This window comes from Ambystoma mexicanum, chromosome 9 (assembly GCF_040938575.1).
Source record: "Ambystoma mexicanum isolate Mex_15411 chromosome 9, UKY_AmexF1_1, whole genome shotgun sequence".
Lineage (NCBI taxonomy): Eukaryota > Metazoa > Chordata > Amphibia > Caudata > Ambystomatidae > Ambystoma > Ambystoma mexicanum.
In genome coordinates, this window is record NC_090931.1 from 1,539,699,204 (window position 1) to 1,539,715,771 (window position 16,568).

General features: G+C 49.5%; 1 protein-coding gene across 1 annotated transcript in view; it reads left to right on the forward strand.

The window, feature by feature from the left end:
* The window catches only part of LOC138487577 (uncharacterized), a 306,899-nt gene that overhangs the window by 188,055 nt on the left and 102,276 nt on the right, over positions 1-16,568 (forward strand). The window contains 2 exon segments of the mRNA XM_069614050.1: positions 5,913-6,023; positions 8,222-8,419. Of these exon segments, the coding sequence (XP_069470151.1) occupies positions 5,913-6,023; positions 8,222-8,419 (309 nt within the window).

Consider the following 16,568-nt stretch of genomic DNA (forward strand, 5'->3'; position numbering starts at 1 on the left):
GCAGAACCTGCAAGGAGACAAAAGGAACACCATTAGCAGCAGCATCTGAGGTACAGTTACCTCAGGAATATCAAGAATTCCAGGACATTTTCCAAAAAGAACAGGCAAACACCTTACCGCCACACAGATCATACGATTGTCAAATCGACCTCATACCCAGTGCACAACCTCCATGCAGCAGGATCTACGCCCTTACGGAACCGGAAATCAGCACCTATGACAATAATTAGACCAATACCTTGCTAATGGCTTCATCCGTCGATCCAAGTCTCCTGTTTCCTCAGCTTTGTTCTTCGTACCTAAAAAGGAAGGTGACCTTAGAACATGTATAGACTACCGTGCATTAAATCAGATTACTGTGAAGAACCGATACCCATTGCCTTTGATTCCCGAGTTGCTAGACCAAGTAAAGGATGCTTGCATCTACATTAAATTAGATCTCAGAGGGGAGTATCATCTGGTACGTGTCAAAAAAGGCGACGAATGGAAGACTGCCTTTCGTACCAAATACAGATTGTTTGAATATCAGGTGATGCCCTTCGGGTTGTGCAATGCACCAGCAGCCTTCCAGTATTTTATGAACGATGTCCTTCGTGAACTCATTGACGTCTGTGTCATTGTATACATCGTCGATATTCTAGTGTACTCTTCCTCAGAATCAGACCATGTTAAGCACGTTCGTGCAGTGCTTCAGAAACTACGTCAGCACAAGTTATATGCGAAATTGGAAAAATGTGTTTTCATACTACTGAAGTTGAATTCCTGGGATTTATCCTGACTCCAAAAGGAGTCAGAATGGACTCTCGAAAAGTAGATGCAATTTTCAAATGGCCATCACCCACTTCAGTTAAAGGAGTACAAAGCAAGCTCGGATTTGCTAATTTCTACCGTTGATTTATTCCAGACTTCTCACAGGTCGTACACCCCATCACCGCACTTTTGCGAAAAAACAACTGCTTCTTCTGGACCGAAGAGGCCGAAAAGGCCTTCCAAGAGCTGAAGTTGAAATTCACGTCGGCACCTGTCCTGAAGCATCCACGCCCCGAGCTCCCATACATAGTCGAAACCGATGCATCCAGTTTAGCCATGGGAGCTGTCTTGTCCCAGAAGGATCCCGAAACCGGTCAACTTCATCCTGTAGCCTTTTGGTCCAGAAAGTTTTCGACCCCCGAATTAAACTATGTGGTTACCGACAAAGAGTTGTTAGCCATCAAATCCGCCTTCAAGGATTGGCGACATTATCTTCTCGGTGCTATGCACACCATTACTGTAATCACCGATCACAGGAACCTGCAGTATTTAAAAACAGCCAAGGCCCAATCATCCCATCAACTTCGATGGGCATTATTCTTCGCCAAATTCGATTTCGTGATTACTTATCGACCAGGTTGCAAGAATGGTAAGGCAGATGCCTTATCCCGAATAGGGATGGCAGAAGCCTTTTCGAACCCAGAACCAGTGCCTATAATTCCAGGACAAAGAATCCTTGGCATAACTACTCTACAGACTTTGGAAGATATTCATTTAAAGATCCAACAGCTTTTCAATCCAGCAGCCCTGCAGGACTGGGTAAAAAATGGCCCAGATTATTCAGTCATCAACGAGTTACCCTACTATCAAGGGCGTCTATTTCTACCACACAAAGAACTACAAGAACTAGTAATATCCAATTACCATGATGCTCTGATGGAAGGACACCCAGGTATTGACGAGAAAGACTGAAGCTAAAATTAAAAGACAATTCTGGTGGCCCACCTGGCGAAAAGACGTAAAGTCATTTGTGCTGTCTTGTGGTATTTGCACCCAAAACAAAAGTCAGAAGAAAAAAACAGCCGGCCTTTTACAACCTTTGGATGTTCCACCTACACCATGGCACACTTTGTCCCTAGACTTTATTACCAACCTACCTCCATGTAATGGGTTTAACGGCATCCTAGTTATTGTTGACCTTTTTTCCAAGATGTCTCACTTTATTCGTTTAAAGGGATTACCTTCCGCTTCAATTTTGGCCAAGGAATTTCTTGAAAACATTGTTCGAATACATGGATTTCCTTCTGTATTGGTTTCCGATCAAGGTAGTCAATTAATTTCGCAATTCTGGAAGAAATGTTGTCAACTAGTGCAAATCAATGTGAGGTTATCTACTAGTCACCATCCCCAGACCGATGGTCAGACGGAGAGGACCAACCAGACTCTCGAACAATACCTACGTTGCATGTTACACCAGACCGAAGGCAATTGAAAGGATATATTATGGATTGCTGAATACGCATACAATAACTCAGTACATTCAGGAACCGGACAAAGCCCCTTTTATACCATATATGGTCATCATCCTCGAACCTCAGAACTAGATTCACCTCAGCACTTGGAAATGCCGGCAGTGACTCATCTGCACTCTACTATTACTCAAGCCTTTAAGGAAGCAACTGAACATTTGAAGCAAGCAAAAGAGAAATACAAGAAGAATGCAGATCAGCATAGGAGTGACACTCCCCAATACCAGATTGGAGATCAAGTGTGGCTGGCTACCAAACACATACCTCTAAAAGGGACTCAAACTTTTAATCCTAGATATTTGGGACCTTATACCATTAAAAACATTATCAACCCGGTAGCAATTAAATTAGAATTACCCTCTAATATGCGGATCCATCCTGTCTTCCATGTTTCACTTCTAAATCCAGTTCAACCCGGAACAAGATTAACCAAACCACCTGACCCCGTCCTGATAGATGGAGAACCTGAATTCGAGGTAAAGAGTATCCTAGACTCTAAAATGGTTAAATTTTACTTTTTTATTTAATCGATTGGAAAGGCTACGGACCGCAGGAAAGATCATGGGAACCCAGTGAACACGTCCATGCATCCCGGTTAGTGAAGAAATTCCGTCAGAACTTCCCAGACAAACCAGGGCCCAGAGGAAGAACGACCTTAGGAGGGGCCTTGGAGGGGAGTGCTGTCATGATGCCTACCCCCGAGCATCTGGTCCAAGCCCATCCGCCCCGGAAGCAGGCATCCGAACATAATTATTATTATTATTATTATTATATATTATTATTATTTAATAAAACCTCAGAAGCCCCAGCTAGGGTCTATCTGGGTCCAGTCCTGGCGCCTTAGGTGCCAGGCTCATAGTAAGAATCAGCTCATAGTCATTACCTACCTCAGGCAGACCATGCTGCACATGCATCCAGGCCAACGTGAGACCTGGAAGGGACTTTTTTTCTGCAAGGACTATTTTTTTACTCGGGTGTGGTTCTAGGGACTTCTTACCTGGGACTACTTTTGAGGCTATTTAAACCACACCAGACCAGCAACACACGCTTCACGTTATTCTGCATTCAGCAGCGTAACGCTCACTGTGCCTGCAAACCTGCATTCAGTCTTCTGCCACGCCCGCCTCAGATCCGGCGCTCCTAGTAGAAAAGGGAAAACAGGAGAAGAGGTTAGGTTACAGACATTAATCTAATTACTTACCTGATTCAGGATCTTGCACCATTCCGAGCCTGAAAGCACATTACCTCGATACGCGTCGCTTCGCAGCTGCAGCGCCGCTCCATTTTCACCAGTCCACTGCATCTCCGACTCAGCGCTGCCTCCATCATTTTCTATGGCGATCTTCAATACCTGGGGGAAAAAACAAAGGAATAGTGAGGTGAGCCTAGAGAGACTACTAATACCATCATTTTACCACAAGGCTTACCTGATTTACTTGAATCGCTTGTTTTGGACTTGTTTTGAAGGGGCATTCATGTAACGCTCACCTGATTCTCGCAGAGGCGCCGGTCTTGACTGGGCGACTACCGTATCTTCAAAGGTGATGTGTAGCACCCGGTTGGCTCTTTGGGCTGGACCTCTGTGCACTGTATGCCTGACTCGAAGAGTAAGATGTCTGCAGATAGAAAATATGGGATTAATGAACTGGGGTTATTGGGTGTCCCTCTCTCCTTCCTTTTCTCCTCTCCTGTAGAACCCCAAAGGTTAACGCTCTCACCTTAGGTAAGTGAACGCCGAGCTCTCCATCTGCCTCGGGGCAGGGTGCTGTAACCAGTTTCTTCACTGGATAGGTAGCGCAGGCCTCTTGACTTCAGAGGACTGCTGTCCGTCGTTTACTTCACGAACGATGAGTTCCGAGTATTTCCAATGTCTTTAAAAGTCTTTTGTAATGCTGTCTCTTATTTTGCAGGGTTCCGGCGATGGCGGTTGACAGGCTGAAGTGAGTTGAGGATGGACCCATATGCGGAATAGAAGCGCCTGGAAGCGCGTAAGTAAGCGCTTGTTGCTTGCTTCACGATGCGTACTAACTGTCCTTTTATTTTGCAGGTACCAGTTCGGAGCTGCTGGAGGATGCCGGAATACCCACTGAGTTTGGCGTGGATGGAGTAATGGCACGTGAGTATTTAACGTTACCCAATGTCTTTAAACGCACCTTCTTTTGTCTTACAGATGCGGGATGCAGCGCCGAAGGCCTCCGGAGCGTGCGAAGAGTTGGTGAGCTTTTGTCTTTCAGATGCCGGAATGCAGTGCGATGACCTCCGGAGCGCGTGAAGAGTAGGTAAGCCTTTGTCTTTCAGATGCCGGAATGCTGCGCTAGGCGTTGATGACAGCCGATGGACCAGGTAAGAGATGCGCTGTCACTGAAGACCGTAGTGCTAACCTGTTCTTTCTTGTCTTTATAGGTGTTGCTGAAGACTGGATTCAGGATGGTAAGCCTTTTTCCTTTAGGCCCAGGACCAGATGCAGAAGACACGATGAGCGTTCTGCTGCAGAGGATGCAGAATAACGCAAAGCAAGATTCATCCATCGGGTGTGGTTTAAATAGCCTCCTGTAGTGCTTAGGTGTCTTCTTCCACAGCCACGCCTAGGTAAGAAAAGAGTTCCTGCCTTCCAGAAGAGTTCCAGTGTTCTGAACCTAGGGAGTGGCTCCTGCCCCACCCAACAGGAAAAGTACTCCCAAACAGAAGAGGATCAGAGGCTCATACTGGCAGGTCAGTAAGCAGCATGGTCTGCTGCAGGTAAGTCCACCCAAGCATTATGAGCCCGGCGCTTGCTGCGCTGGGACTGGGCATATTTATGAGCCTGGCGCCACTGGCGCCAGGACAGGGTCCAAAAGGTCCCAATTGGGACTGATTGGCACTCGGAACCTGGGTTATGGGCCTGCTTCCAAGGGAGTTGGGTAAGTCCTGGCCTTTTGGAAGCAGAGATCATGACAATTCAGCTGAGTTTTTCCTTCTTTTTTTGAAGGGGCATTCAGCAGATTGTTTCCTTCTGATCTGGCAACACTGATACCAAATATCACATAACACCGGCACCACCACCCAGGGTAGTCTTCACCCTCTTGCTCTCCTCGCACTATCACCAATAAGACCAGTGCTGCCAGGTCAGAAGGAAAACCTAAGCTGAATGTCCCTCTAAAACATGCCCAAAACAATCTGACTCCCATCCAAATAAGCTTCTAAAACACTGGATAGGCCTCAAAGAACAAATACAGTAACGCAAACATACATAAAGATAACACAGATATGCTAGAACAAAACACATTTATTAAAATTGAATTTTATTTTCAGGAAAATGTGTGTACTTTAATTTCTCATCTGAATGGGGCTTCTAAAAGCACATCTTTGGCAATCACAAAATTTATGTTAGTAACCTGGAGGGCACATCAACAGGGCATAGCAAAGAATTTCACACATTCTTCTGTGGGGCAGTACTCTGGATGGGGCAGAACCACATATTCTTCCTGTGGAGTGCATTTGGACTCGCTCTGTAGCAATACACAGCTCTGGTTCTGCTCGATTTTCTCTGTCCAAGTGGCCTTGTGACGTATGCCCGCCTGCAGCTGAAATGTATACTACATTGTTCTTTAATCATTGCTGTTATACATTTTCCTGAAACTTATTTTCCTAAAGGTTGATTATTACTCAACTGTTCTGTGCACCCCTATACCCCATCAGTACTCTGGATGGCCCATGCAACTCGTGAATGGGATAGGCGTGAAAATGAATGTTGGCCCTGCTAAGGTGAGTCCTCTATACTTGCCCAGGATCACAAACCTAGAGAAAGAAAAATGTAAAGTCGTGCCCCCTGCCCTTATCATCGAGGTCACTGGAAGGGATGAAGGAAACAGAACTTAACAGAGACCACCTACCCATGGTCAGAGGCGGTTGCTGGGAGTAGGTAACATGCCAAAAGGCGAATTGCCCATAATCTTTAACACGTGCCTTTCAAAATATTGAGTCTTAAAGAAGAATGAAAGCAGCACATTGTAATGTGATTATGGTAAAGTCAAATAGGTCTGGACAAATAGCCTCTCTGCCCGATTCAAATAAAGGTGAGTAGAGAGATTTCTTTATTTGGTGTAAGGGTTGGGGCAAAAGCTTCACATCGCAAGTTGAATTACAGAAGGATGGGGAGTTGCGTATCGGCATAGGTCCTAACCTCTCATGATCAAAATGTTGGACACTATTGATGAAATTTACACCAGGTTGCTCACCATCTTATTCCCTAACATCATTAGATTGTACTTTTATTTTTAATTTTCATTGCTACTGGCTTGTTTTCTAGTATTCTGGGTCACCCTACTTCATTCCAAGATCTCCGATTCTTGAGAGTATCTGCTTGTCCTTTCTTTCTCTTGTTTCCTCTGTTGCACCTCTGCTATCACCCTTCTTCCTCACCTGTCCAGCTCCATTCTTCACTCTCACCTTTCATCCACCTATCCTTTTGTACTCTATTCAGGGACGTCATTTAGGGGTCGAAAACAACCCCTCAAGTCTCCCTTGTTACCAGGGTGGTCTCCCTTGCTACCACTAAAAAAAAAATGTTTCATTGTGGCTCCTGGGCTGTGGCCAGCAGCATTTGGCTCTTTGTTTCTGGAGTGGCTGGTTTTCTGGTAGCTATAACCGGTAAGATAGCTCTGTGGGTAGAGTGCTTGCTACTGCAATTTGTGTGTGATCTGCAGGTTGCAGGTTCGACTCCCGGCAAGGTTAACTCAGCCTTTCATCCTTCTGATGTTGATAAATGAGTACCAACACAGGATGGGTGATAGTGTATGTATATGTTTTCTATATGAAGTGCTTAAGCCTAAATGCTACATAATAAATCTCCCTCTCATGCTCACTCTTCCGCCTTTATCCTCTCACAGCCTTCTCTCCATTCATTTTGTTTTACCCTTTGTTCTTACTCTTGCTTTCCCTTCTCATTTTCCCATTACTCTGTGCCTCGCACACTCCGTTTACCCTGTTATATCTCATATCTTATTTTTATCCAGTTCTGTCACACTATCTTGCGTGTCTGTCTCACTCTGTGACCACCTTTTTTCTTTGTATCCTTGTGTCTTTCATAAGGAACCTATAGTATGGTAAGGAAGTTTTGAAATTCCATAGGTGGAATTAATGTGCAGAAATTAGATTCAAATTGCTTTATTTGACATAAATGTTGACTTTTACTGAAAAAGGTGTTTTAAAAAGATTTGAAAATATGTTTCCCTTTCGGCAAGCTTCTCTGCTCCATTGTTTCTAGTCTGGCAGCCACAACTGTCCCAGTCTTTTTAATGCAGGCAGAAGCCTGAGCTCCCGTTTATGGATTGAATGCTTCCGAAAACAAGCAAAAAAGGAAACACACCGTGGATGCACCTCCAGGCTGTTTACTTTATACATCTTTCAACGCATCCCCTCCTCCCATTACAACGACCATGCCACAAGGCAAACAGAACAGCTCCACCGTAGGAGCCAGGCATTAAATGTAGGTGGAGAGCTTTTGCTATGCTGCTGAGCCCTGGGGTGGGGGCCTTGAGACCATGGGCGGGGGGGGGCACTGCGGATAATAGAAAGCAATGGTAGCAGGTCCTGAAAAGGCTGCAGGCAGCATTACAACAGAAAGCTGTGAAAGGACAGGCAACACTGAATAAGACCCTGTGGCGACACCACGCTACACAGGCAGCGTCACGGAAGTAGTCACGTTCCATGCTCTGGCGAGTAATGGCTCATCATCAAGTGCCTCGGGAAATGTCTCAGCATCTGCGCATGCGTAATGCAGCATGCCTCGAAAAGATACCCGCTGCGGTGAAGTGTTTCGACCTGTACGCAGCCGCAGTACAGCATGCCTAGGAAAAGTGTCTCGGCTTTTGCGCACGCGCAGTATTCCTCGGCGAGCAGTCTTGCCTTCGGCGCAGCCGCAGTGCAGCGTGCCTCTGCAAAGTGTCTCGTCTTCTGCGCAGTCGCGGTGGAGCGCTGAAAGGCCGCATTGTGTGGAGACTCTCTGGAGAGGCCCTCAATTAAGCCGGTGCTGCCGAGGATCCTGCAAGGGATTATTAGCGAGTAGTCCTCACGGGACTACAGGGAGGAATCTATTCCACATCCCTGGAGAGAAACCCACCGAGGACTGGGGAGACATGTCCGGCCAGGGCGCGGATGAGGTGAGTTCTCCCTCCTGTATATTTTTGGGGGTCCGCCGCCGGCCCTGTCCCCATCAGTCTCTTATTTAGGCCACCGTGCTTTGCATTCTGGGAGATGTAGTTTCACTTTGTCCTATTAGTCACGTGCCATGCAGAGGGCCTTCAGTTTCAAAGCCAGGACTGGATTGAAGGTGACATCAGGACCTGGAGTTAACAGCAATTGAGCACTTGACTCTGAGAGAGGGTCATTGCCGGGGTGACCCTCCATGTTCCCACATTCCATCCTCAGGCAGTAGCCCTCTTCCTCCCCCGTGTCCTCAGGCAGCGGTGGCAGCAGAGTAGCCCTCTCGTGGCAGCAGAGTAGCCTCTTCCTCCCCTGTGTCCTCAGGCAGTAGCCTCTTCCTCCCCCGTGTCCTCAGGCAGAGGTGGCAGCAGAGTAGCCCTCTTCCTCCCCCGTGTCCTCAGGCAGCGGTGGCAGCAGAGTAGCCCTCTTCCTCCCCCGTGTCCTCAGGCAGCGGTGGCAGCAGAGTAGCCCTCTTCCTCCCCCGTGTCCTCAGGCAGCGGTGGCAGCAGAGTAGCCCTCTCGTGGCAGCAGAGTAGCCTCTTCCTCCCCTGTGTCCTCAGGCAGTAGCCTCTTCCTCCCCCGTGTCCTCAGGCAGAGGTGGCAGCAGAGTAGCCCTCTTTCTCCCCCGTGTCCTCAGGCAGCGGTGGCAGCAGAGTAGCCCTCTTCCTCCCCCGTGTCCTCAGGCAGCGGTGGCAGCAGAGTAGCCCTCTTCCTCCCCCGTGTCCTCAGGCAGCGGTGGCAGCAGAGTAGCCCTCTCGTGGCAGCAGAGTAGCCTCTTCCTCCCCTGTGTCCTCGGGCAGTAGCCTCTTCCTCCCCCGTGTCCTCAGGCAGAGGTGGCAGCAGAGTAGCCCTCTTCCTCCCCCGTGTCCTCAGGCAGCGGTGGCAGCAGAGTAGCCCTCTTCCTCCCCCGTGTCCTCAGGCAGCGGTGGCAGCAGAGTAGCCCTCTCGTGGCAGCAGAGTAGCCTCTTCCTCCCCTGTGTCCTCAGGCAGTAGCCTCTTCCTCCCCCGTGTCCTCAGGCAGAGGTGGCAGCAGAGTAGCCCTCTTCCTCCCCCGTGTCCTCAGGCAGCGGTGGCAGCAGAGTAGCCCTCTTCCTCCCCCGTGTCCTCAGGCAGCGGTGGCAGCAGAGTAGCCCTCTTCCTCCCCCGTGTCCTCAGGCAGCGGTGGCAGCAGAGTAGCCCTCTCGTGGCAGCAGAGTAGCCTCTTCCTCCCCTGTGTCCTCGGGCAGTAGCCTCTTCCTCCCCCGTGTCCTCAGGCAGCGGTGGCAGCAGAGTAGCCCTCTTCCTCCCCTCGTGGCAGCAGAGTAGCCCTCTTCCTCCCCCGTGTCCTCAGGCAGAGGTGGCAGCAGAGTAGCCCTCTTCCTCCCCCGTGTCCTCAGGCAGCGGTGGCAGCAGAGTAGCCCTCTTCCTCCCCCGTGTCCTCAGGCAGCGGTGGCAGCAGAGTAGCCCTCTTCCTCCCCCGTGTCCTCAGGCAGCGGTGGCAGCAGAGTAGCCCTCTCGTGGCAGCAGAGTAGCCTCTTCCTCCCCTGTGTCCTCGGGCAGTAGCCTCTTCCTCCCCCGTGTCCTCAGGCAGCGGTGGCAGCAGAGTAGCCCTCTTCCTCCCCTCGTGGCAGCAGAGTAGCCCTCTTCTTCCCCCGTGTCCTCAGGCAGAGGTGGCAGCAGAGAAGCCCTCTTCTTCCCCCGTGTCCTCAGGCAGCGGTGGCAGCAGAGTAGCCCTCTTCCTCCCCCGTGTCCTCAGGCAGCGGTGGCAGCAGAGTAGCCCTCTTCCTCCCCTCGTGGCAGCAGAGTAGCCTCTTCCTCCCCCGTGTCCTCAGGCAGCGGTGGCAGCAGAGTAGCCCTCTTCCTCCCCCGTGTCCTCAGGCAGCGGTGGCAGCAGAGTAGCCCTCTCGTGGCAGCAGAGTAGCCTCTTCCTCCCCTGTGTCCTCAGGCAGTAGCCTCTTCCTCCCCCGTGTCCTCAGGCAGAGGTGGCAGCAGAGTAGCCCTCTTCTTCCCCCATGTCCTCAGGCAGAGGTGGCAGCAGAGTAGCCCTCTTCCTCCCCCGTGTCCTCAGGCAGCGGTGGCAGCAGAGTAGCCCTCTTCCTCCCCCGTGTCCTCAGGCAGCGGTGGCAGCAGAGTAGCCCTCTTCCTCCCCCGTGTCCTCAGGCAGCGGTGGCAGCAGAGTAGCCCTCTCGTGGCAGCAGAGTAGCCTCTTCCTCCCCTGTGTCCTCGGGCAGTAGCCTCTTCCTCCCCCGTGTCCTCAGGCAGCGGTGGCAGCAGAGTAGCCCTCTTCCTCCCCTCGTGGCAGCAGAGTAGCCCTCTTCCTCCCCTCGTGGCAGCAGAGTAGCCCTCTTCCTCCCCCGTGTCCTCAGGCAGCGGTGGCAGCAGAGTAGCCCTCTTCTTCCCCCGTGTCCTCAGGCAGAGGTGGCAGCAGAGTAGCCCTCTTCCTCCCCCGTGTCCTCAGGCAGCGGTGGCAGCAGAGTAGCCCTCTTCCTCCCCCGTGTCCTCAGGCAGCGGTGGCAGCAGAGTAGCCCTCTCGTGGCAGCAGAGTAGCCTCTTCCTCCCCTGTGTCCTCGGGCAGTAGCCTCTTCCTCCCCCGTGTCCTCAGGCAGCGGTGGCAGCAGAGTAGCCCTCTTCCTCCCCTCGTGGCAGTAGAGTAGCCCTCTTCTTCCCCCGTGTCCTCAGGCAGAGGTGGCAGCAGAGAAGCCCTCTTCTTCCCCTGTGTCCTCAGGCAGCGGTGGCAGCAGAGTAGCCCTCTTCCTCCCCCGTGTCCTCAGGCAGCGGTGGCAGCAGAGTAGCCCTCTTCCTCCCCTCGTGGCAGCAGAGTAGCCTCTTCCTCCCCCGTGTCCTCAGGCAGCGGTGGCAGCAGAGTAGCCCTCTTCCTCCCCCGTGTCCTCAGGCAGCGGTGGCAGCAGAGTAGCCCTCTTCCTCCCCGTGTCCACAGGCAGCGGTGGCAGCAGAGTAGCCCTCTTCCTCCCCGTGTCCACAGGCAGCGTTGGCAGCTGAGTAGTCCTCTTCCTCCCCTGTGTCCACAGTAAGGCACCTCTGAGAGCAGCATGCAGTGCTTCACCTCTGGGCCAGTCCAAAGTAGTTTCTAGGGGCTTCGTCATGGCACATATCCAGGCAACTGAGGTGACACACAAAGGTGATATGATATATGATATGGTATTTATAACGCGCCTATACACAAGTGTTTCAAGGCGCAACGAGGCAAGGGAGGGGGAACACAGGGAAGACCGACAACGATCCTACTAGGCCAGGTGCCATTCAGATCGCGCAAGTGCATGGGAAGGGGGAAGGGGAACAGTGCGGAGTGGAAGGTGGGTGGGGACAGTGCAGTACATGGGGTAAAATGGTTCTGCTCTTGGAAGAGTTTAGAATAGTTCAAGACTTCTGTGAATAGAAAACAACAGTACAAAGAGAGTAGACAGCTTCTCTCTTCATACGGTTATTTCAAAACAAAATCAAACCTATTCAGATATATCATATAAGGCAGTAACACCAAACTTCATTTAAAAATCGAAGCACAGGAAATCCAGTTGAATGCTTAGAGCGTCCAGGAGAGTCCTCTTTGGATACACATTCCGAGGCCTTCATGGATGGCTAAATACGAGTTCTGATTCCAACCCAGCCTGGGTTTCTATTGCGCCTGATGCTGTAGCTCCCATTCCTATGGACTGGACTGCTTGTTCACATCGGATGAATAGATTAATGCCACCACCGCTTCATCCTACTCTAGAAACCTGGCAACATGTCCATAACGAAAATCATTTTAAAACCCTGCTGTCAGTTGAAACAAGTCTCTGGTACAACCCAGCTGTTACCTGGGGGAATTTGTTGATACATTGCCGCTTCTGATTTGATTTGATTTTATATTTCTTACGGGTCATAATTATCTGCATTCGGGCGCAGGTGACAACGATCTCAGAAAATAAAGATCACCTGAATCACAGCAGGGAAATGCACTAGTAGCTTATTTAAATAAAAAGGTTTTTAGCCTCTTCCTGAAGAGTGCCATGGATGAGGAGATTCAGATATCCAGTGGTAGCTGCTGGTTCCAAGCTCTCGGGCCGAACACTGCAAATCTCCTATCTCCCTTTCTATCCTAGTGTAGATCGGGGTATCTGCATCAGCAGTTTATCCCCTGATAACAGATCTCTAGTAGGGAGATATGCGCACACTTGAGCTGCAAGATACCCATGTGCAAGGCCATTAATGCATCTAAACATTAGACATGCCACCTTAAATTGAATACAGTCCTCGACCGTAAGCCAGTGCAGTGATCTACGTAGGGCAGAGACATGGTCCCACTTCCTTAGATGCCGAATATGCCTAACTACTGCATTCTGGGCCTTCTGTAATCTGTTTATCTGATTACATGCCAATCCTGCCAGTAGGCTGTTGCAGTAATCTATTCGGGACAAATGGGAGCACATTTCTCAAAACCTGCAATGAGTGGTATACTGCTTTCCCCTTGGCACCCACTTGTGCTTCTCCACCCAGGTTTTCCTGCCACAGACACCCAAGGTTTTTTTTACTTTCTTTGAATATTGCAGCTCTTCCCCTAATATTCGAGGGGAGGGCTGTTGTTTCTCCTGCATCATTTTACCTTCCGGTCCAAACAATATAAGTTCGATTTTCGATGCATTCAACTGCAATTGATTACTTGTAATCCAGCTCTTAATTTCCCTCATACATTGCTCAATCTTTTCAAATACATCCTCAAAGTCATCTATCTCAATGTAAATGTGGGTGTCGTCTGCGTAGGAATTGAATTGCAGACCATGAGGGTCATTATGAGTTGGGCGGTAAGGGATTACTGCCACCAGTAAGGAGACCGGTGCCGGTAATCCCCTACAGCCCAATTTAGTGGTCCCTTAGCGGGAACCGTAAGGGACTTGTGGTCGGACCACACGTCTTTTACGGGTCCCGCTAAGGGACCAGGGTGCTAATAACGGGCTTGCCATTCACAAGCCCGTTATTAGCGCCCTCCCCATTTCCATTGAGCCCTATGGGGAATGGTTTGTTCAATGGGGATTTACCGGTCCATTCCGACCCTGGAGGGAGCGGTAAGTCCCCATTGAACGAGACCGGTGCCGGACCTGGTATTGGAGGCAGCCATGGCACAAATAGCACCATGGCTACCTCCAATCTTGGAATGAGGCCCCATGTCTCCTTAAGATATCAAATACCAGACGAAACTATAAGTTAAAAATCAAGGGGGACAGTGAAGATCCCTGAGAGACTCCACATTATTTCTGGGAGAAACCGTCTCAGGGAAACCTGTTGTGTCCTATCCTTAAGGAAGGAGCTGAACCACTGTGTCACCTGATCGGATGCTCTCTCTACTTTACTTATACATTGGAGTGCAATCCGTGATCCACCATGTCGACGGCTGTGGACAGGTCCAGCATTAATAATGCTGTAGATTTCCCTCTGATCGCGGCCTCCAACAGATCATCCTGGACGTTCAGCAGCGCTGTCTCCGTCCCATACTTGGGACAGAAACCCGATTGCAGATCATCCAGGAGACCTTCACTATTAACAAACGCCTGGAACTGGCCACAAACCACATTCTCCAGTATTTTAGTAGGCCAACATAAACGTGCTTCTGGCAGAGAGTTGTCATTTGGAAGCTTAAAGCTGTCTTGATTGGAGATGGATTAGCAGATTTTGGCTTTTTACGCTTCAAATATAGTCTAGGTGCACCAGAGGTACAGAAGTATCAATTATTATCAACATTCTTGGGTCTATTTTTTCCACGCTGAATGCAACGTTTTATAATGAACAAGAGTTGAGCTATCTTCTGAGGGTGCACTCCATGTCTGCTCAATGTTCTATCGTCTACTGTTTCCAACTTCCTGCATTCCTGACTCGAAGCGCTTAATCTGGGAGAACGAACTTCAAGTTGCTATATCAGACGTTGTTTGGTCGGGCAGATGTAGCAACATCTTGCGGATGAAGGTGGATCGGGATCTGAGATGCACCCAGCAGAGAATTGTTCACTTTTTGTATTGGACCCCATTGAAGAAGCAAGACTCTAAACTGTTAGCAACAAACTTATGCTGGTCATGTGTTAGGGAGAATTCTCTGTAAGGCTAATTTCCCAAACCTAGTGAGTCCCCCAGCAGCTTTGCTGAATTTTTTGGGGTTTATTTTTTTCTCTCCTGCTAAGAGTGAGATTCTTTTGCTCCCACTCTTAGACATGATTTGAGGTGTTCCTTTCACTTTCCATGTGTTTTATGGGCTATGGGGTCTTTTACTCCATAGGGTCTCATGTGTTTTTTATGTGGGTTACACAGCACCCTCCGTGCCGTAACCCAGGGGTGTCGTAGCGACCCCCCCAACATAGACTCCATACCCTGGGAGTGACTACTGTCTCCCAGGGCATGTAAAGTCATCATTGGCTTTGCTAGTCCCAAATTATGAACAGAAACCAGTACAAACCATCATATTGTGGACGTACTGGTCTGATCAATTCGATTGCCCCGGGGTCTGTTATTCGAGGGGGCACGTCTCCGTCCCCCCTGATCGAGTTTTGGCTGGTGGCAATGGATACTACTTTTTATATTCGACCGCAAATATATCTCTATGGGATTTTCCCATTGTTCGAGGCTACCCACTTTAATTATTTAATTCTTATAGCCTCGAACATACCGCCGGTTTATTTATTTAATATTAATTCACCGGTTGTTATTTTTTGCCAGAACTCGATTCTAAAATGGCGTTTGTGTTCTCTTCTGTGACTCCAACCCAAGTCGATCCCTTTGTTCCACTTTTTGGCGGGCTTCTCCAAAGAAGCCTCCAAAAGTGGTGCCCCTCTGTCTGGGTACCACAGAGAGTGTGGGAGGGGGTTTAGGCACCCTGGACTGAGTTACCTTGATAACTCAAGTCTCACTCTTGTGTGATTGGCCCAAATGGTGAGCCGGCCGGCTCACCACTTAGCATGTTTGATTGACAGCTAGGCTGAGTGAATGGGGGTGTGCTGCATAAAAGCAGGGCTTTGGGGACTGGAATTCAGAAGTCGCCACAGGACCTAAGAATCCGAGGAGGGAGAAGCTGAGCCGAACTGCAACGACGACACCACTGGTGGAGCCCTGCTGAACCGTCTCACCACTTTTGCCGACGACAGAGGAGATCTCCAGTCCGGAGAGTCTTCTTCCTTTGACTGGTGGGGATAACCAGTTTTGCCTTCTTTTCACCTTCCTGGAGCATCTTGTGGCTGCCTTGCCCGTGCCAAGCACCCCGGCAACCGGAATACCGCGGTTTACCACTACCGCGAAGAGAAGGGTAGTACCTTTTAACCGGAGGACTCAGCGGCTGGTTTCTTCCCTGGCAGTGCAACGACCTTCATCTTTCCTCCACGGCGAGACCTCTTCTTCCTCTGGATGAAACACCGACTTGCGCCTGCTGCCAGGAACAACTGCCCCCGCTGGAGTTCCCTACCCACTTAAGGTATGGTTTCCCGCCTGGCTTCCCTTGCGACAGATCGTTCGGGGTGACAGTAAAGCCTCGACTTTCTAATCTGGGCTAGCCTGGTACAACCTAGCTAACTTTTCCTGACTTGAATTTCATCCTTTTTGTGCGAACTATCTACAAGACTCTTTGGGCATAACCCCACTGCGTGAACCTGGACCCCTTCTGCTTGCTCTCTCCAAGAGTGGGCCTGGCAATTGACTTCCCTGCTCTCCAGTAGAACTCTGCCTATCCTGCCTTGCTGTTGGTCTTTGAGAAAGTATTGAAACTTGTGTGCTTCTTTAAGTCTGCCTTTTTCCCTCCCTTTCTTTACAACTTATTAGTGTCATCTTATGTTAAGCGCTCACCTCTGTCTGAAAATAAGTGGTGTTTCTCACTAAGACTTGTCTAATAAGTGAATAGGGTTGGATATATATGATAGTGACTGTGTGTTGAATTTACTTACCTCGTTTTTGCTAGTGTAAACTACAAGTGTGTTTTTAAATAAATAATTATATAGTTTTACACCAAAGCTCTGGTCAGTGTTTGTTTGTACTACTGTGTCTCTGTACCTATTGTGTATACTCTGCATACTGCCTAACTCTTCTTGAGGGAAGTCTGACTGCTCAGCCACAGCTACCAAGTGAATCTGTATGGTACAGACTGCTACCAAGTGGC